Source organism: Oxyura jamaicensis, chromosome 24 (assembly GCF_011077185.1).
Source record: "Oxyura jamaicensis isolate SHBP4307 breed ruddy duck chromosome 24, BPBGC_Ojam_1.0, whole genome shotgun sequence".
Taxonomy (NCBI): domain Eukaryota; kingdom Metazoa; phylum Chordata; class Aves; order Anseriformes; family Anatidae; genus Oxyura; species Oxyura jamaicensis.
The window spans coordinates 1114524-1134536 of record NC_048916.1 but is presented as its reverse complement, the minus strand read 5'-3'; the positions used below and the strand labels follow the sequence as shown (position 1 = coordinate 1134536).

Here is a 20013-nt window from a genome sequence, read left to right as displayed (position 1 = left end):
ATACAAATGCAGTGCTGAGGGCCAGCACTTTCCTCACTGTGGGTCTACCACAATGCTGGGGAGACTATGGGGTCTTCTGCCTCAAATTGTCCAAAAAAAAAAAAAAAGTTTCTAGTTGGCAGGGATGAAATAACAGCCCTCTTTTGAGGTGTCCTTCCAGTGGCACCTCAGCTTGCCCTGGGACTGTCTCTGAGCAGGGCAGCTGGACAGGCCCTGCCTGCCACCATTTTGGTCCCCCCCTTCCTCCTCTTTTCCTCCATTTTCTTTAAAAGGAGCTTTTTGACCTTGTCGTGACCTGCTTGCTCCTCAGCTGGGTGAGTTTTGAGGTGAATTACACCAGATGACACTGTTTCTTCAGCTGCTTGACTCCTGGCTGCTCCTTGAGCCTGTTCAGCCCAGGCAGTGTTTTACCTGGGAAACAACCAGGTTTAATAACAGGGAGCAGAGCTATGAAAAATAGTATTTTCTCCCAAGGTGCAGATAGGTGGAAGAAACAGGTTCTAGGGCTGGTGTGGTGGCAAATCTGCCATCCTGGGGATGGGTCTTGCAGCTCCATTAACTGCTGCGGCTTTGCCTTGGCTGTTGGCAACAAAAATTATAGAACCATTTAGGTGTGAAAAGACCTATAAGATCAAGATCACTGCCAAGTCCACCATTAAAAGTGCAAACTCTTCCTCCTTTTTGCTGTTATTTTGCACCTGAATGGGTAGGAAAATGCTTTGTGACTTCCAGCTGAAAGGGGGTGGATGGTTTTGGGTTTGCTTTGCTTGCTGAGCTGACATTTTCCCTTCTCCCATGGCCAGAAGCAAGGCGCTGTCGGCTCCTGTGAGGATCCCTGGATGACCTGCGGGTTCCAGTCTGCCTGCTACCAGCCCAGGGCCTGCTACCCACTCTGGGATGAGTCTGCCATACAGGAGGTGCCCACCGGCCTGGAGCACTACAGCACGGGTAGGACCCCTCGTCTGGGGGGTGTGAGGAGGGGCGGCGCGTTCCTCCTTTGTGGTTGGGTTTGGCAGCGTGCTCAGGTGGGAAGCTGAGGTTTAAAGTCCTGGTTTAATGTGCTTGAGGAGTGTATTGTCCTCTAATGTATCCATAGTAGAGCTAACAGCATCACTTCTGGAAAGCAGATCTGTATCTCCCTTGCTGGCCATCAAGGGTCTCCCTCAGAGGAGATGAGGCTAGAAAGTGGATAAAAGCCTTAAAGCTGCTTTGCTTCACTAAAAATTATCCTTGTGCTGGAAGTGATATTAGTCCTCCCTGCTTTCAGGTGGGGACTTCTGCGAGGTGTGCAGGGACTTGCACGCACAGACCCTTGCATCCAGGGATTGCTGCCCTGTTTTTTACTCCCTGGGGTCTTGACAGATGCAGGGTTTACAAGAGGATGCTGTGTGCTGTAGCAAGGCAGAACTACCCAGCTTCTGGTTGCACTGTCAGTGCTTCTAACGTGTCTAATGGCATTAGCACAGCCTTCAGCTGGTTTCTTTTGAGTGATGATGGGGCCTCTGTGGAGCATGGAGTGGAGCCTGGGTCTCCTGAGTTTTAATTCTGCTATTACAATAAGTTTGGCTCTCTTGCCCTTGTAGCTCAGCTCTCTTCCCTTGCTCCTGGGGATGGTGGTGGTATAGTGTTCAGGTGGTGCAAAATAACCACAGCTGGAGCTGTGTGGCCGTGCTGTGCTGTCAGGGTTGGATGGTTGTGGTGTGCGGTACGGTTAAGCCAATTCACTGACTTTGACTAGATGATACTGTTCTCTACTGCATTCATACTGTCAGAGTCGTTACAAAATCGCCTGTGACTAATTCTTGCCATGCACAACATTCAACCCATGAATCTTGAAGCAGAGCTTTGCAGTTTGGGCTGCTGCTTGTATAACCAGCTGGCAGTGAGGATATCAGATGGGTGCCCCAGAGACGAGGCATGAGCAAGGAGCTTTGGACTTTGGTGCAAGGCCTCTTTCCACTGCAGTATGGTGTGTTCCCTGACCCTGTGTGCTGCTTTTCTTGGAGGCTTCGCCTGTTCACAGCAGAGTGATTGGTTTTGGGAAGAGCTTCCACCAGATATCACTTCCCTATTTGTGCTGTGGCAAAGGAGAGGGCTTGGGTACACCATGGCACAAGCCAACCACAAAACTGAGTGAAAGAGCTCAAGTTGCATGAATGTGACCTTTGCAAAGGGCCAATATGAAGTTTATGTTTCACTTAAGTCCCACATAAGCCTATCATGAAGCACATAAATCCCATGTAAGCTTTTGCATGGCATGTGCTGGTCTTCTGTGACTTGTTCCCGGCTCGTTAGTTATGCACATTGGTCCCTTGGGAGGGGAAAAGCCCTGATGTTTAGAGACTTTTTGCAGCTGAAGAGTTCAGCAGAACCAGTAACTGTTGCGGTCAAATGTACAGTTTGAAATCTCTCCTTGGCAAATATTCAGGCATTTTGATTTTTTTTTTTTCCTTTGGTGAGCACTTGTGTGTTAGCTGGAGATGGACGCAGAGAGCTGTGGCTGGAGAAAAACTCTGCTGTCTATTCCCAGCCGTTCTTATTTCAGCTATTTGCTCAACTCCTGTGGGTGACCTCTCTCAGCGTGATGTCAACTCTGCTCTGATGAAATCTGCCCTTGCAGCATTTGGATTTACTCAAACATTTTGCAAATCTGTGCCTGGAAAGTTTTCTTTTTCTTTTTTTTTCTCCCTACCCTCTCCCCTTTTCTGTGAAAGTGCTCTCTCCAGGGACCAACATATCTGCAACTCAGATCTTCATTACCCCATGCTGGGTCTGTGAAATTTCTTGCTGCAAAGTTTGGAGCCTGGTTCAAAGCTCAGTGAAGCCAGTAAAAAAAAAAAAATGTCATTGTCTTCAACAGGTTTTGATCCAACTTTCATTACACCGGGACTGGTAGGACAGGCCTCTCAATCTCTTGCAATACCTAAGAATTCTCTTTCAGTTCTTCCTGTTTCTTTGTGTTTTAGTCTTTTTCTCTTATATATATATATATATATATATATATATATTTAATATACTATCGTTTCTTCAGAGTCTAGAGCAGTTTCTAATTTTAAATGAGAGGAAACTCTCATTTGTATACACTGCTAGGAACGGTCTTTCATTTCTCCTTTGTGTTTTGGGTGCACATTAAAACCATTTGTCATCTATTCTTCTGGTGTACTGGAAGCTATTTTGGTTTTCATGGTCCTGGTGTTGGTGAAAGAAACAAGTCAACAAGGAAAATGCAAGTGTGAATATATCCTCTTGTAATAGAAACCCGCAATACTTCTAGAAGTTTTAGAGCTGCTTGCCTTTAGAGAAGGTATTTTGCCTCTGAAACTTGGGTGTTTATTTATGTTGCAGTTAGTCTGCTAAGATTATTTGGTGGTAAGTATAAAGGAAAGCTTGATGTGAATTCAGTTTGTCAATAGAGACAAGGAGAGAGGTTTTATTATTATTACTATTATTTAGGCAAGAATTTGGAAATGTATGTAGTCAGTTTTATTTGCTATGTTGCTATCACAATCTGCAGTGGGGACTATTACTGCCCGGAGAACAAACTGTGGTTGGGTTCATAGCAAGTAAAAGGCACATCCCCAAAGTGTTAGAAAATAACTAGCAAGAACTGCCTGGTTATGAAAACCAGCTCCTATGGGTACAGGAGAGTAGAAGCCGTTGGTTCTTAGTTACATTATTTGGTGAGCCACAATTAAGGGATCTGCGTATCTACCTGTTGCACCAGGGCCACTGTAAGGATGCTGTCACACTTAGTACTCAGATGTTTAGTGCCTGGGGCAATAGTATCCTAATATTACCCTTTGGTAATATTTTTTGGCTGATACAAGGTTAGGCACGAAACTGGAGTGGAGGAAAAGATTTAATAGTGGGATCGTAATTTAATCACTGACATAGTCCTGGCTGCACTGCCTTTTTGAGCCAAGGTCACTTTGACAACCCCTTCCACTACGAACTGGTTTATTTTTCTTAGTGATAGGGTAGATAAAACTGTTGTTAATGGCAAGAGAAAGATGAAATGACTCTAGCGGAAGAAGTTTCTATGATTGTTGTTGTGCTGAGTTAGCATTCTTGGACCGAAGGTGTTTCCAGCATTTTGGACACTACGGGAGCCTCTGGGTGAGTGATTCTGTTTTCACTCAAGCAAATGGGCTTGAATTTGAGGTTTGCAAGACAAGGAATGAAATTAAAGCTTCTAGAGGAGAAATTAGAGCTGTGGGTCTGACCCTGCTTCCCTAGTTTATGTTGCTGTGAAAGCAATGCTGCTGATTTTGATCAGGCTCCAGGCATTGAGACGCTGTCAGAAATAAAAGGCACCACGTTGGGCTGATCCCCAGCACCCAGAGCAGTTCAGGCCAGTGCTGTGGGAGGACAGACTGACCCAGTCTGTGGCCATGCTGTCTGGCCACATTGCCTCGGTGCCACCTCTCAACCCAGAACGCTTTGGGTTTGTTAGCTTGGGGGCAGTGTGTCCCTAAGGCAGCCAGCCTGCATCCCGGTGGACGTCTTAGGTTGGGTCCCTGCAGCCTGGGCCATCGTGGTGTCACAATGGGCTTGGCAGGAAAGCAAAGCCCTTGGAGCTGAAACAAAGCATCGCAGCTCGATGTGTTGCCCCATGCAGACAAAGAAGGGATGCCCACCCTGCTCTGGCTGTGATCTTCCTCGAAGCCCCGGTCTCAGCTCAGAGCGGGCTGCAGGCAGCAATCCCCCAGGGACTGCCTGCATCCATCGCAGGCTGTCCCTGCTTTTCCCCACGTTGCCCTCCTTTGCAGCAAGACCTGCTCTTTCCCCTGCTGGGTCCCGTTGGATATCCCCGGAGGAAAGCTCTTTCTGTGAGCATTTTCTGGGCTGTCTTCCAGGCCCACGCACGGAGGAAGGGAGCCTGGGGAGGGGGAGAGAGGGGGAAGGTGAAAGCCGACCAGGCTCAGCCCGATGGCTTCTCCAGCTGCAGCACATTTTCCAAGTGAAGCTTAAAAAAAAAAAAAATCTGCATTTTTTTCATGTCCTTTTATCCTATTTTTAACTGCGGCCTCCTTCCTTTTCTCAGCCTCCTCCAACACTTCCCCCCTCCCCTGCGCCGCTGCCTCCCCCGCACGCTCTCCGCAGAGATGAATGGGCGTCTTTTCACAGGGCACGCACATCTGCTCGCGGCTGCGAGACCTAGCAGGACTTCTCAGGCAGCTCGTGACGGCTCTGCTGGACCGGCCCGCCTGTCCTCTCCCTCCTAAATAAATGAAGAGATGGGCAAGGGAGGCCGTGGAGGAAGGTGAAGGGAACCAGCAGGTGGGGAAAAAAGAGTGAGGGACCAGTGAGCGCCGAGGCGGTGGATGCTAATTCATTTCAAGGCTCAACAAAAGCCATGAACAAAATCCTCTGTGTAGCTGCCTCTGCCCAGCCCACGGCCGCTTGATTCCCCCGCACTCGCAGCTCACCCTGCCTGGTCCTTGGGGTCCCGTTGCCAGGGGGCATGAATGAGGCCTTTCTGCTGGGCTCCGTTGTCATCCTCTGGCCAGTGAGGCAGCGCAGCCTCGTGCAAGCCTTAGGGTCGGGAGCTGTTTATAGCTGGCTGGAATGGGTTTTCTTGACCCTTTTTCTTCCTGGCAGTCTTCGGGTTTTTCATTGGCTTTAGTTCAAGTCATGTCACACCTACTATAAATGACTGCTCTGGGTTTGTTGAAGGGCATACACAATTTTCTCCATTAAGAGCACTTACTTGAATCTAGCGGTGAAGAGAAAAGATCCCTCTATGCCTTGTGAATGAATTGTAAAGCCACCGGCTGCCTGGGGTGTCCGCATCTCTCCTGGCCATTTAGCAAGGGCCCTCTGAAGGATGCTGAGCCATTCCTGGCTAGCTCTTCACGTTAGTGGGAGCTGAGCAGTTACTGGCTTGCTCTTCACATTAGTGGGAGCTGAACTGAGTAGTGGGGATCTTCATTTTGCAGGTGAGGAGAACGCATGCAGGTGACACTTTGACACCTAGTTACACTCCCTCTGCACCCTGGCTGTAACCTGCTGCAAGTCAGAACGTGGAGAGGTTTATTTGCGCTGGAGCAATAGAATGACAAAAATCCAGGCTTTCACTTTTGTATTTGTTTCCTGCCTGACTCTGGAAAAATCCCTGTCTCGCCTCGCAGAGACAAAACCCCAGGGAGATCCCTGCATGTTGGGTCATCACCAGAGAATGAGCACTGAGCACTTTTCCCACTTGAGCTGCAGACTCGTGTCAGCTGGGGATCGGCTGTTGCAAACAGGGAGTCGGTGCTGGATGAGGCTGGGAGAAAACGGGAAGGCTGCTGCACATTTTTGGGAGTGCTACCTACAGATTTGCTAAGGGCCTCCAGCATAACGGGGGCTGGAGCTCAGCACGAGGCAAGGCAGAAGGTGCTGGTAGTGCACCGCACCAGGAACATCAGGATAATGAGCAGCAGCACTGGCAGCTTCGGTGTGCTGTGGGGAAGGAGTAACTCGCTGCAGAAGGGACTGAGCCACAGGCTGTTCCTTAGTGCCTTGAGGGTGGCTGCAGATGCCTCTGGATCCCTCTGTAGGGATGGAGTGAATCTCCCTCTGGATATACTTGTTTCTAGCCTGTGCCACCAAACACTTGTCCCAGGAAGGCCACGCAAAGCACAGATCCTTCTTTGAGCTTTCCCAACCCATTTTGGCTACCCAAGTGTGCTGAGACCCAGGAGCGTTTGCTTCAGGGGATACTGGGCAGCAGAGCACACTCTCCAGGGAGTTTGGGATGCACGTGCCCAGCCCTTCTTGCAGCAGTGCCCTTGGTGGGCTCTGCTGTGCTGGCTGGAGCAGGGAGGGCAGCAGGACTGAGGCCAGACCAGCTCCTGTTTTCTCTCTGGATGGACAAGGCTGGCTGGGTGATGCTGGGTATGCGCAGGGCAGGCAGGGAGGGACATGGAGAGCATGGGGGGCTGGGACCCTGAAAACAGCCTGTTTCTTTCAGCTCCTGGCAGCGTGAAGCACCTCTCTCTCCCTCCAGATGTTCACTGTGTTTATAGCTGCTGAAGCAAGAGGCTGAACTCTCTCATTAATACATTTCTCTCTCCCTCTCTCACATTGAAGCCAGAAGTCTCAGCTCAGAGGTTGCAGCTGGAAAGGAGCTGGGGGTGAGGGGTGGGAGAGAGAAGGGAGGTGTATGCGAGCCTCCCATCCCATTCAGCTCCCCCCTCCGCTTTCCTCCCCCCGAATCCTCCCAAAATACACATGCCCCGAAAAAAGAAAAACACTAGCAGATTTTTTATTTCAGAAAGTAAACACTTAGGCCATGGGGGTCTGGAGGTTATGGGAAAAGAGGAAACCATTGGGCTAATCAGGCCGGGACACACTTCCCCTGCTGAAATAAACCAGAAATCATTGCATTACAGGGCGCCGCCGCGGTTAACCCTGGTGCTGCCAACACAGCTGAGCGCCGGGGAGCCGCGGAGAGCTCGCAGCCTGCCCACGCGTTCCTTCCCTGCTCCCTGGTTTTGAAGCCAGAGCGAAGAGCTGCTGCGGAAGGGGAGCCAGCGCTCTGCAGCGGCCCTTTGGCATGCCAGCCCTTTGGGAATGAGTCGTTGGGAATTTTTAGTAGGAAATTAAACCTTTTTTTTCTATGGTTTATGAGCCGTCCTATAGAATTTCATAGCTATTCTTGCCTGAGAACTCTGCCTGACTGCTGCAGACATCTACAGAAAGGAAAGCTTTCCCTGCTTGGGTCAGCAAGATTTGGGGGTGAAGTCTGCAGACCCTTGAACAGTTCTCAGGAAGCTTTCCACCCTTATTAGGATTGCATTAGGTGTATAAATTATGAGACTACTGATTACTTGGTTGCAGACCCTTTGGGAAGGAATCCTTCCTGCTTTTACACCCATGTTTGCAGAGCACACAGCATGTGGGATCTGCCTTTGGGATGGGGGACCCTTGATGCTCCTGCAGGCCGAAGAATATCTGTAGTCCAGGTGTAAGTGAGCTAATTGGCCCTTTGGAGCTACTTCACAAAGAGTGCTCGATTTTCTCTCTCCAAGCCTGGTGCTGGGCTTCCCCTGGCTCCTTTCACAGTTTGAGTTGCGTGCTATAAATGGATACCCGCGACCAGGTCTCACGCATCTTACGACTGCTGCAGCTATCTGGGTTTCAGAAGGGCTGGGTCTCTGAGCATGAATGTTTATCACTGTAAATGGGTATTAGAGATTGTCTGTTACCGCAAGCCCGGGTCTGTTACATCAGCGCTCCTTGCTGTGATTGCTGACGCCTTTTTCATCCTGCCAGGCTGAGATTTCAGAGGAGCCCCATGGGCTCAGCACGATGCCCGTGCTGACGCAGTCCGCGGTGGGGTTCGTGGTGCTGCTCTTCGGCACCCTGAGGCTGTGCTCTGCCTGCAGGCCTCTGCTGGCAATCACCAGGAGGGAGCACAGCCAAGGGGAAAACCCAGCACGGAGCACTTTGTAGCCGGGAGAAAGTGATCTTCCCAATGACAGCGCTGCAGGAGGCTTTGCCTCATCTGTTTCAGTAAGCGCTGGCGGTGAAAGGTGCCGTCACCGGTTCCTTGAGCCGTCAGCCGGGCCCTTGCAGCGTTCCCACCAGAAGGCAAAGCCCCGATAGCGCGATAGGGCAGCGCTGCAGACCTGCGGGTCCCACCCCGCTATCTCAGGAATGCATTTGAACAGGAGCTGTTACTGCAGCCTCTGGAGGTCGGAGCTTCAGATGGAAATCAGGCTGTATGGAGATAGTCCCACAGGGCAAATTTCAGAATTTTTGGAGTTGGTGTTCAGCTCAGATAAGCCCTCGAGAGCTCAGATACTTTATCTGAGCCTTATCTGAGCTATTTGCATCACTTCAGTCTGAAAAACCATGCTGTCAGATGTTTGGGGCGGGGGTGAGTTGTCTTAGGATGGTCTGTCTGTCTTTTTCTATTATTTCTAACACAGAGACACCTCCAGGACGGGGCTGTCCTGGAGCATGCAGCTCAAAGAGCTTGTATGTAGGCTGGATAGATGGAGAGCAGGAGGGAGAAATGCCCTGCTGAGATCCATGCGGTTGTAAGGGCAGGGTTAGGAGCGATGTTCCCTGAAAGCTCTGTGAGGGATGGCATCTCTCTGCTCCCTAAAATTAAATAGAAATAAGGTTGAGCTGCCTGTGTGGTCAACTGTGAATGGATGTGATTCAGAGCAGAGCCAGGTCTGAGATTTCTCAGATGTGGTGTGCTTTCCGTGCCTTGTTTCCTACACCCTGCTTTGTGCACGTGAAGTTCCTTACCTTGCCTGGAGCTCCTGGGGGCTGTGCGGGGTTGGTGCTCTCTGGCTGCTCTCGTAGCATCTCCCCTCTTCGTTCCTGCTTTGCAGCCACGATCTGTTTGACAGAAAGCACCCCCAGAGCCCCCGGTCTGTATAAAGCAGCATCCTCTTCCCTTCCCAGCCTGTGGGGTGGCTTCATTCACCCGAGCTTCCAGTCCTGGTGGCTCTTACCCAATGGTGATCTTCTGGAGGAAGGGTTCTCAGGGAAAAGAAAAGTGGAGTTAGGAGATCTGACCGAGTCTAAAAGCTGGAGTTTGGAAGACCTTGGCTACATGACTTAGCAGAAAGTCTGTAGGCATGTAAACCATGCTGATTTCTCTTGGAGTTAGAAGCCTAAGTCATTCAGAAGCCTGCCTGTGAGCAGTTTCTCACGTCGGAGATACAGATGATTAATTCATTGCACATTTTATTGCGATGCTTAATTCATTGAGGTCAGGCAAGTGGCTGGAAGTCTCCAGAGAATGGAGTTGTACAAGTGCTCAATACTGGGAAAAAACCAGAACAGACATCTGAAGTGACACCAAGGCACTGGCGGGGCTGTCCCCTGGAAGCTATGTATAGCTGCTGAAACACGTGCTGAAGGTTACGCAGCCCACCGGATGGGCCTTCCCCGGTGGGGTTTTGTATCAATAGGCTTTGAAAAAAGCTGCAGTGGGTCGATTGTTGGCTGCTTCACAATGGATTCAGTACCGCTGCTCTCCTGCAGCTGGCTCTGGGAGGGGAGGCTGCCTGCGGCAGGGCTGTCGAGGCTGAGCGCGTCAGGACGATGGTTTCACTGCCAGCGAGCAGAGCAGCCTTGGGGAGCTGCAGCGGGCGGCTCGCCAGCCTCCAAGTGGCTCGTGTTAGGTGTGGGAAAGGCTTGGGCTGAAGCTTGGGGTGGGATTTGTACGTGGGCTACTTTGTGGCATGAGGAGGTTCTCAGCTGGTGTGAGTTGGTGCTGGACCATCCTTCGAGAGCTGCGTTTGGAGACCTTCGGTCCCCTCCCCTCTTGGACGCAGGGCTACCCCTTGGTGGTTTTTCTCCCCCTGCCAAGCTGCACGGGCAGCTGAAGGATCAAGGCCAGGATCCAGTCTTGAAACCCCGAAGCCAGCTGCAGCCTGCCTGAAAAGCGGGCCGGCTTCGCCCCGCTCAGTGGGAACGCTGCCATCGATTTCGGTGAAGGGGAGTGGGTGCGTGCACCGAAAAGCAATACAGTAAAGATCAACAGTTCGTGGCAGGACTTCCCTTCCTGGAAAGGGAAACAAGGCCGCTGACATGGCATATGCTGCGTGAGCAGCGCTACGTGGCAAAAACACTTGTAGATATTTGTGCTTCCCGTAGAGCGAGTGGGACGGAACAAAATAAATTGCTCCGCCAAAGTGGGATGTGATTTTAAGAAGCAATGGCCCAAGCTGCTACTCCCTAATTCATCAGCGATGACTTTTCAGGAGTCAGAAATGCCCTTCTCCCCTGGTTTGCATGATTCACCCCCCACATGCGAAGTTCAAGGGGGGCAGAGGGCACTTGTTTTGGCCGGAGCGATGTCGGCATCGAGGTAGAATATGAAAAAAGGAGGAGATGCCCCAAGGGAGCCTGCTCATGGAAAATTGCTAATTTGGTCAGCTCCAGGCATCTCAACAGAGGAGCCTGCGCTTGGGAGATTTCAACCCAGTTTTGCAGGCTCGAGAGGCACGGATAATTATGGAAGGCTGGGATGGAAATTAAGCTGGCATCTCCGTCCTGCCCTGGACCAGCTCTTCACTGTGCTGCAAGCCCAGGGCACCCGTGTGTGCTGTGAGACGGTTCCGGGGGGGCTCAAACCTTCCCTGCCCCTGCTCTGCATCCAGTTACTGCCTCACCCTATGAGACCAGATGCTCCCTTTGTCTGGCAGCTTTTGTTGTGTTCCTATCCAGGCAAACAGCTACTAGATGAAAGTAGGAGCAGCTTCCCTTGCTTCACAGTAATCAAAGTGACAGGATAACAAGGCAAGCCGGTAGCCTGCTTCGCCTTCCACTTGTGCTGAGTTCCAGGCTGGGTGTCAGCTCCGTCCCTATCTAGATGAAATACTGCTTTTTCTCTTTTTTTCCTTTTTCTGTTGTTACTGCCAAAAGTGACGGATCGTTCTGCAGAAATCATCAATGTTTTGTCAAAACAGAATCCAAACATTTCCAGCCAGAGCTCAGCGTTTTCTGGTGCTGGCTGTGTGGATGCAAAAACAAATCTCCGTGGGAAATGCCAACATGGAACAAAAACGGGGAAATACGTTGGAGTGCTCTGCAGAACGCTTCCCCTGGCTCTCACATTTAACTGTGTGCCCGAGGGGCTGCGAGGCTGAGGGTGGTTGAACCCAGGAGCTTAATCTGGATCGCTCGGAGTGCTGCTCAGCCCAGAGTGGTTCAAGCAGCCCCGCAGGCACACGGGAGGAGCCCGGTCTGTGCCAGGCGGTGTGCTCAGCGAGCAGCGATGCTCGCTTCTTCCTTCCCAGCCGCCGGGATGCGATGCCTCATCCGAGCCACAGCTTCGAGCTACGAGAACCGACGTTTTTGGGCTGCGGCGGGGGCACTTTGTGCTCCGCACCCACCTGAAGTGCAATGGAAATGGGTTTGTCGGGGCTCTCCCACGCCTGCCAAGTGCATCCCGACGCTCCCCTCCCTGCCGCTGCCGCTCCTCACTTCATTAGCACTGGAGATGTTTATAAATGGAAGAGATAATATTTTTCGTTTCCAGTTTGGGTTTCCAGGGCAGCCACTTTCTGAAGCACTTAGGAAGTTTAGAGAAGACGAGGTTATATAAACGATTTTTCCCCCCTGGGCTCTTATTAATCAAGTGGCCTGTGGAGCCATTCCCATAGCTTGGGGATAAAGGGCACTAGCTGGGTGAGGGGAGGCAGGCAGTTAACACAAGACATCTTTTTTTTTTTTTTTTTTTTTTTTTTTTCTTCCCCTTTCTTTGTACGTTTCCGATGAGTGGAGCAGTCAGACCTGGCTGCTTGGGTTTGAAAGTGGACGGGGAGCTGAGTGGCGTGCTAGGGCTGTGTTTCGGGTTTCACCTCTGTACTAGCCCCTCGTAGTCCTTGAACCAAGTCGTGTAGCACCTTTTAATGACAATTTACCCGGCCCCGTTGATAAGTCCTTGTAAAATTTGATTATCTGATGTAAAATGTTTGCATTGCCTGAGCACAGGGGAAATACGGTTTAGATAGCAATGAGCTGATCCTTGTGCTTTCTACAATAACACCCTATGGATGTGCACACGCACACAAACACTAATTAATACATTTCCTGGCAAGCTCTGATGTGTTTCCGAAGCTTCCCAGCACTTTCCCACCCAGGCGGCAGCAGCAGCTGCTGCCCAGCATGGCTGCGAGCGGCGAAGGCAGCTCGTGGGCTGGGAAACCGGGAGCAAGCTTCACGTCAGCTCCCCCCGTTCCCATCAGAAGGAAACCAAGCTCTGCCTCCTCCTCCAGGCCCTTCCTCCCACTGCCTCCCCACCAGCAGAGCCGAGGGCTGGGGTCTTTCCCTTTTCCTTGGGTGGAAAGAGCCCTGGCTGTTGCTCGGGTCCAGCTGTTCCAGTCCTGGAGCCGCAGGTCCACAGGAAATCAGCTCATTTGTCTGCCGACCCACATTCCAGTTCTCCAGCCACGCTCTCTCGGTGTGAAAATAATGATTTAAATAGCCAAGGGTGGAAAATAATGATTTAAAGGAGGTAAAGGGAATATTTGCAGCTCTTGCTGACTGCAGACTTGGCAGAGGGATGCTGTATTTCTTCCGGGTCTGGGGAGCGTGTGGGAAGCGGTGGGTTGAGGTGTTGAACATCTGGAGTGATTTAGCAGTTTTGTGCTGTCGTGCGAGGCTGCGAGGTGCAGGAGTAACTCGTCCTGAAGAACTGGGGAGGATCGATGGAGAGAAAAGGCGCTCGGCGCATTCGGCTGGAGCAGGTGCAGGTCGGGCTCGGCAGAAGAGCCGTGGTGATCCCGTCCAGGGAGAGGGGACGGGTGGTGGTGGCCCCGGCATCCAGCAGCAGCTGAGGATGCTTCAGGCAGCTCCCGTGATGTTTGATGATCTCTGAACGACTTGGCTCGCCTGCCCGTGAACTGATTTTCAGACCGGGAGGAAACTTCAAGCACCGTGTTACAACGCAGAGCCACGTGTTTCGTTTCATCTCCCTCTGAATGCTAAAACATGAATTGGGCTTCCCTGCTGAAAATGCATCTGAGACCTATCCCTTCCACGGAAACTTTGGTGAAGGAACTAACAGGGTGCAAAGGGGGCTTGCTGGTGGATTATTTTTAATCGACCTTCTTCATTCTGAAATTTCTTCCCATTTGAAAAGTGCAAAAATGAAAACTTTGAGCTCAGACTGAACGACAAGTGATTGTCCTTATTTTCTTTTTGCTACTTTAGTCCAATGAACAGCGTGTGAAAAAAAATGGTTTGCATTAACCCAGAACATATTTAGACAAAATATTTGTCTACTTTTTTTTACCAGCAAAGCAAAAAATAAAAATAAATCAGCCGTTTGCACAACTTTGGCTGCAGGCGGTGGGCAAGCGGACAGGGAAGCAAACCAGTCTGTGTGCCGAACCCCTTGTATCTCTAGATCTCCATTCAACAGCTTTCAGAAGATAATTAAAAAACTGAACTAATGGGTGATGATGATAGCTGTATAATGGGTGACGATGCTTGGAGTCGCAGGCCCCTACCGACCAGCTGTCTCTTGCCCATTTACACCACTGAGGATTTAGGGCTGAGGCGAGCTAATCAGGAGACCCTCATGGGGAGAGAGGCGTGTTATTTAATTAGCTGCACAATGGACTGACTGGGAGGCACGTGGTGGCTCTAATAGAAGGAGATAGATGTCCTTTTAGCTGGGCTAATTGTTAGGAAATAGCAGAGGCTTTGTTCAGCCCCAGCATGTGGCCTGTGATCTCGCAGAGCCTAGGGGCTGCCCGCTTATAATTTTAGACAGATCTATTCAAGCCTGCTCTGCAGCGCGGGGCCGAACAAGACGGGTATTGTTGGAGAGCCAGGACCGCTGTCCAAGAAAACCACCCCGAAAAACCCAAACACGTGTAGAGCGGAATAGTTTCTGTCGTTTATTCACTAGCGGGCCCGGCTGCCAAGTGGAGACAATTGGAAGCGAGGAGCTTTCCGACGCGGGGCGCGGGTTTTTCTCTTTGAAACACACACGTGGGCGAATCCTCCCTCCGAGGAGCGCCGCGGCGTGCTGGAGGATGGCCCTGCTGGCACAGCGTGCCCTGGGCGGGTGGCTTTGGGTGCCGAGGGGCCCCATCTTGCCACCCCCTCCTGAGCAGCTGCCGCTCAGGACGTGACCCTGGTGTGCTGGGCCGACCGGGCCCATCTGCGTGGGTTTGCTGTAGGCACTGCTGTGGTAGCAGTGGGATGGTTGGGGTGGAGGGACCGTCTCCGTCCTGAGCTGCCCCCTCAAGTCTCCCTGTGGCTTGACCCCGTCACGGTCCCCATCCCCTGAGCTTTTCCTTTGGGACCGCTGAGCCAATGCTGCCGACCCTTTGTGAAGCGAGAAAGCACCCTTCCATTACAGCAGGGGGATGGAGGCACAAAGGTTTGTAAGAGGTCATGTGGAAATATTGACCAGGAATTAAACTTCCATGTCTCCAGCCTCTCTGTCCTGGCCACAGAGTTAACCCGAGGGTCATCATGCGCCAGGGTTTGATCCTCCCACTGGCTGCGTGCAGGCGCCTTGTTCTGTGCCTGCTGCTCCTCAGGCCCTCGGTTCATATCCTAGAGGTTGGCACCAGACCGACCTTCCTGGGAAGGTGCTCGTGTGGCTCCTGGCACCTCCGTAAAAATAAAATGTTGCTTCATGTTTCCTGCAGCTTCATGTTCTGAAGCAATGGCTTCTCTGGTTGCTGTTGCTTCTGAAAGATGGAAGGAGCAGAGAAATGTTAGTGACTGGTGTTTAGCTGTGCAGGAGATTTGCTTTATGGGGGTGTTAGCAATGATCCCACTGCCTCTCCTTTGTGATCCCTCACCTCTTCCCAAGGGCAGGGGGTTCAGAGACCAGCAGAAGTCAGTTCAGCAGCCTTTGTTGCCAGAGATCAGTGAATGCCATGGGTGAAGCTGCGAACAGAGATGTGCTGCCCGAGTCTGATCTGACTGCATCTGTTTCTGTTGCGGGGGAGGCTGCCCGGGAGATCTGACCAAAGATGAGAGGCCCTACAAATGAGGTTTGATGTGCATGGGCTGTGCGTGCTCAGGGTAATCGTGAGCATCACGAGTTAAACAGCAAAAATCCTCAGGTTATGTTTACCAAAACCTCGGTGCTGTTACTTGAGGAGGGGAAATGTAGAACAAACAGCGCTGGAGAACAGCTTACGAGGATTTTCCAGCCAGCCAGCTCTTCCAGCGGGGTAACAAGTGAGTGACAGCACCCCCCGCCAACGAAATTCGAGGCAGAATTACATCGCTCGAGCCCAGATTAGCTAATCAGGTTAAGAAGCAGCGTGGGATCACTGGGAAACCAATAGCAGGAGACACTCGAAGATGCTTAGGCAGCCTGTGGGAGCGCTGATTGAGGTACCCACGGCGTGCCGGCCGGGGCTGGGGCTCCCTGGCAGCCGCGCGGGGCTCTGTGAGCTGGGCTCCTGACGCCGAGCTGGCCACAAAGATGCTTTTGTGAGCCATCTCCGCTGGGAAGCTAATGAGAGCAGGAGTCGTGGAGGCTCGGAGGCGGCTTCCTCTGCTTGCGCCTGGAGGGCAATCAGAGGACGTTATTGTGGCAGCGCTGTCTGGGCTGCTTGGGGCAGAAGTCTGCGTCTCGGCAGCGCGAACACAAACTCGCTTTTAGTGCAGGCGCTGCAGAGGACGGGGACCTTCCGTGACTCCGGGCACAGAGCGGCCGGGGGACCCCAGAGGCTGTGGCCATCTGGGTCACGCAGCAGGCAGCGCTCTCGTGATGGCCACCATCTCCTGGCCACGAACGCTGGACGTGAGAGCTGCCTGCCTGCCCCACGGGGAGCGTGCTGGCTGATGGGCTCTAGTTCCATGCCAGCTGCTGAGCCACCAAGGGGAGGCTGCAGCCACCAGGACTACCAACCCAGCCTCCCTTTACCAGCGTAAACCATCTCCCTCAGATGCTTCCCAGCTCTTGCGGCGCTTGAAAGAATTTCTCATATAATTTTAAATTCCAGGAAAGGTATCTCCCTGGGGAATGGTCATGGCAGCTGCTTGCTCTTTCCTCTCATTGCAGTGGGCCACCTCCACACCCAGAGCCACCTCCCTGCTCCTTCCTTTTGTGGAGCGGTGGCTGCTGCTCTTTCCAACAATGACCCCCTTGCGATAAGTCCTTTCATGTCTCGGCTTCTCCCTGGGATTGCAGGACACTCTTGTGTTATTTTTTTCCTTCCCCTTTGCTCCTGATTTTTGCCTCCTGCCCTCTGGATATTGTTTACTTGACAAAACATCAAACCGAGGCCCTGACCGCTTGCAGTCATTAAAAATCCCATGGCAGTTTTGGGGAAGGCTCCAATTTGGCTAATTACGTTCTGCCATAAATATCCCCCTGCAGGTTTAATTGGCTATGGTGTTCTTCATTTCCTGCCCACAGCAGCTGGGCGGTGTTGCTCCGCGTTGTTACGTAGCCCTCGTATTTCGCCCCAAAGGTGGCTGCGCTTCGGAGCTAGGAAGGCGCCGTCTCCACTCGGCCAGCAGCCGAGCGGGTGAATCCCGGGAGCCGTCACAGCCTCGCCACGCCTGGAGGAGGGCCAGCAGCCGCCAGTTTGCAGAAGGGCTGTGGCAGGAGGGAATTTGGCCCTGCGAAATGGAAAGGGCCAGCCCCAGGTTGGAGAGAGGCGGTGGAAGGGCAGTCCTGCCCGCCCTGAGCCCTTGGACATCGCGGCAAAGGCTCTGTAGAACCTTTCCTCGGCGCTGAATGAATAATTATTATTATTCTTTTAGACCAAGGTTAGTCAGCGTCCCTGGGAACAATGTGGCATTATTGCCTGTCCTTTCTTTGTTCCAAACTGTTGAAAAACAGTCAGACTGCATTGTGGAGGGAGGGCAGATGGTTATCTCCGATCAACGGCAAGATCTTTTGACTATATTAATGGCAGGAGGGCTGTTGTCCGCAACCCAGCACCCTCCCTTGACAGGAGGGAGCACACATAGATATTAATGGTGAATAACGGCAGAATGGAAAAGGAGGGTGAGACTTGGATGTTGAAGAGGAAAGATTTTTCTGAAGCCTGCAAGCAGCAAATAGGAACCAGTTGCTGAGGCGAAGTCATGTTTGGCAGGTCTTGGACTCCAAATGGTCACATCCCAGCTGAAGAAACTAATCAATGGATTCCTTCCATGCCTTCTGCGAACACTGAGCCATTGAGCGGCTCAGCTGGAGTTCAGAGCCAGGGCTTTCATGTTGCAGGCTCTGAAGTGAACACAAATTAAGGCAGCCGCTAGGACGGAGTTGAGTTCGAAGGACAGATTCAGCTGCCCCGGGAGGAAATTTCTGTCCGCAGCCTCTCTGTTTTTTTCCCTCTCCTTTGACTTCTTTTGCCCCAGAGGTGCTTCTGGAAGCGCTGCTCCTGGTCCTGCAGGGCCCCTGGCTGTGCATCGCATGAGCAGAACGAAGCAAATTTGGGGAGCAGGGGTGGGGGCAAGGCGGGGGAGCGGAGGAGCTCAAAGCCTCACCGCAGCCATGCTGCACCAAGCTGTGGCTTCGTGTCATCAGCTTTGCGGGATCAACGCTGAGCCGGCATGCCAAGAGCGTGTGTATCTTCTCTAATAAGAAACACACAAGCTGCAAGAAAGGTCTTTATTAGAGCCTTTGTACTGGTCCAGAAGAGAAGGAGCCTCATTACAGGTGCATTGGACTTGAGCCAGTCCTCAGGACTGTAACGCTCAGAGGCGAGGCCGAGCCAAACGCATCAGCCAGCCCACGGGAGCAGGGCTGAAGCGCAGGCACTGGAGAGGCAGCTGAAGCCTCTGGTGCAGATTTTTATTTTTATTTATTTATTTTTAATCTTAATTCTTATAATCGGTGGCTCCTCTGGTGGGAGCCTTCTCCTGCACCGCGTCAGCAGCTCGTCCCCGTCAGCTCGGGTGCGACACCGCGGCCTCGCTGCGTGCCTCGTCTCCTGTGTGTGTCTGGGGACTGCGGTTTGCTGCAGGAGGCTGCGCTCGCTCTGAGCAGCGAGGATCACCGAGCACCGCCGAGCCGGGGGAGCAGCCGGGTCATTTCAATACGGTTGGGACCGCAGGTGCTTTCTGATGGCTTCGCCGCCGCAGCCAGCTGTGTAACTGGGCCCCCCGCGCCCTCCCAGCCTGGCCCCGCTCCCCGCTGCGCACCGCAGCCTGCCTGAGCGGGGACCTGGTGCTCGCAGCGCTCCGGGAGAAGTGTGGGAAGGGGAGGGAAGGGAAAGGAAAGGAATGGCTGTCAGGCTGCGATCGCTGCCTCGGGTTTCTCTTCCTGAGCTGCTCTGGAAGGGCTCCTACAGAGAGGCAGCTGCTGCTTCTGAGTCCCCTTTTGGTTTTGAACTAGAAGCTGCTCAGCCTCCTCTCTGCAGTCTGTTCCTTCAGTCACTGCTGCCCATCGTGTATGGGGAAGAGGGGGAAAAGCCAAACACAGGACAGGTGCAAGCCCGTTATCCTGTAGGGGAGAGGCAGTGGGGACCACGCTTCCTTCACTCTTGCAGCCATCCTGTTTGCACTCTCGGATTCCTGTTGGGGGTTGGGGATGCTCAGCCTGGTGCCCTGCCTGCTGCACCGAGCACAGCTCAGAGGTTCCCCAAAGCATGCAGGGATCCGTGGGGAGCGGTTGTGTGCTGGTCACACGGTGAATCACTGGTCCTACCCTGGCTTTCTGTAAGAATGAGGAACTGAACTTGCAAGTGGATGGTGAATGGCAAAAGGAGTTGCCTGTAAATTGAAAATACAAGAGCTAGTCAGCAGGTGAGGCACCTGGAGCTAGCTGCTCCCCTGCCTTTGCCAGCGTTGGAGCATCCTGAGCGATCTGCCTCGGTAAAAGCGGCGGCTTGCATCAGGCTCTCGCTTTCTGGCCCCGCACCTCACAGCTTCCTTTAGTTACACCGACTTTTCTTCTATAAATACACCTCAGGCAAGTGAGAAAGGCAGCTCTGAAGCAGCTAGAAATAATTCTGAGCTGTAACATTTGCATCTGCAGCCGATCTCTATGTTTGAAGGTTTCTGTTGGACTTGCAAGTGGGACCCTGGCTCCTGCTGGGGGGCTGCAGGCGGCCCCGAAGCCCAGCCACGGATGCACTGGGCCCCAATCGCTCCGGTGGAGCCGGGACATTCCCCTGAGCCCAGCTTGGATCAGAGCTGGTCCCTGCCAGCGTCTCAGAGGCTGCTGAGACTTTCTGAGTGAGAGAACCACAAAGACTGGTTGCTATTTTCTTTTTTTTTTTTTTTTTTTTTTTTTTTTTACACTTGTACCGGTAAATTGCCATCTGTGAGTCATAATCTCCTTTCTGCTCTGCCGTTTGTGGTCTGAAGTTTTTGCTACCTAAATATAATAAAACATATTTTGTGTGAAAACCGATAGTCTTCTGTTAAGCTCGCAGCCCGCCGGCACGATATCCATCGCGCATCTCTAAGAGCCTTTTTTTCCCCCGCTCTCTTCCCAGACTTTGCTGTGCCTCCCCCGGCACCGTGTGCGCCCTGAATCCTCCCCGGGTCCCCCCACCCCCGGCCCGGGGCGCACCCGTGGGTGCCGGCAGCACCCACGAGGGGGGCAGCACCCACGAGAGG

At 52.4% G+C, this 20013-nt stretch overlaps 1 protein-coding gene across 9 annotated transcripts in view; it reads left to right on the top strand.

Annotated features, from left to right (window-relative positions):
• The window catches only part of ETS1 (ETS proto-oncogene 1, transcription factor), a 77007-nt gene that overhangs the window by 8350 nt on the left and 48644 nt on the right, over positions 1 to 20013 (top strand). For 7 of the 9 annotated variants that reach the window (XM_035346090.1, XM_035346081.1, XM_035346082.1 and 4 more), the window contains one exon: positions 804 to 948. In XM_035346090.1, the coding sequence (XP_035201981.1) occupies positions 840 to 948 (109 nt within the window). In that variant the 5' untranslated portion in view covers positions 804 to 839. The remainder of the gene's footprint in view (positions 1 to 803; positions 949 to 20013) is intronic. The other 2 variants (XM_035346089.1, XM_035346088.1) reach the window with 1 other exon arrangement.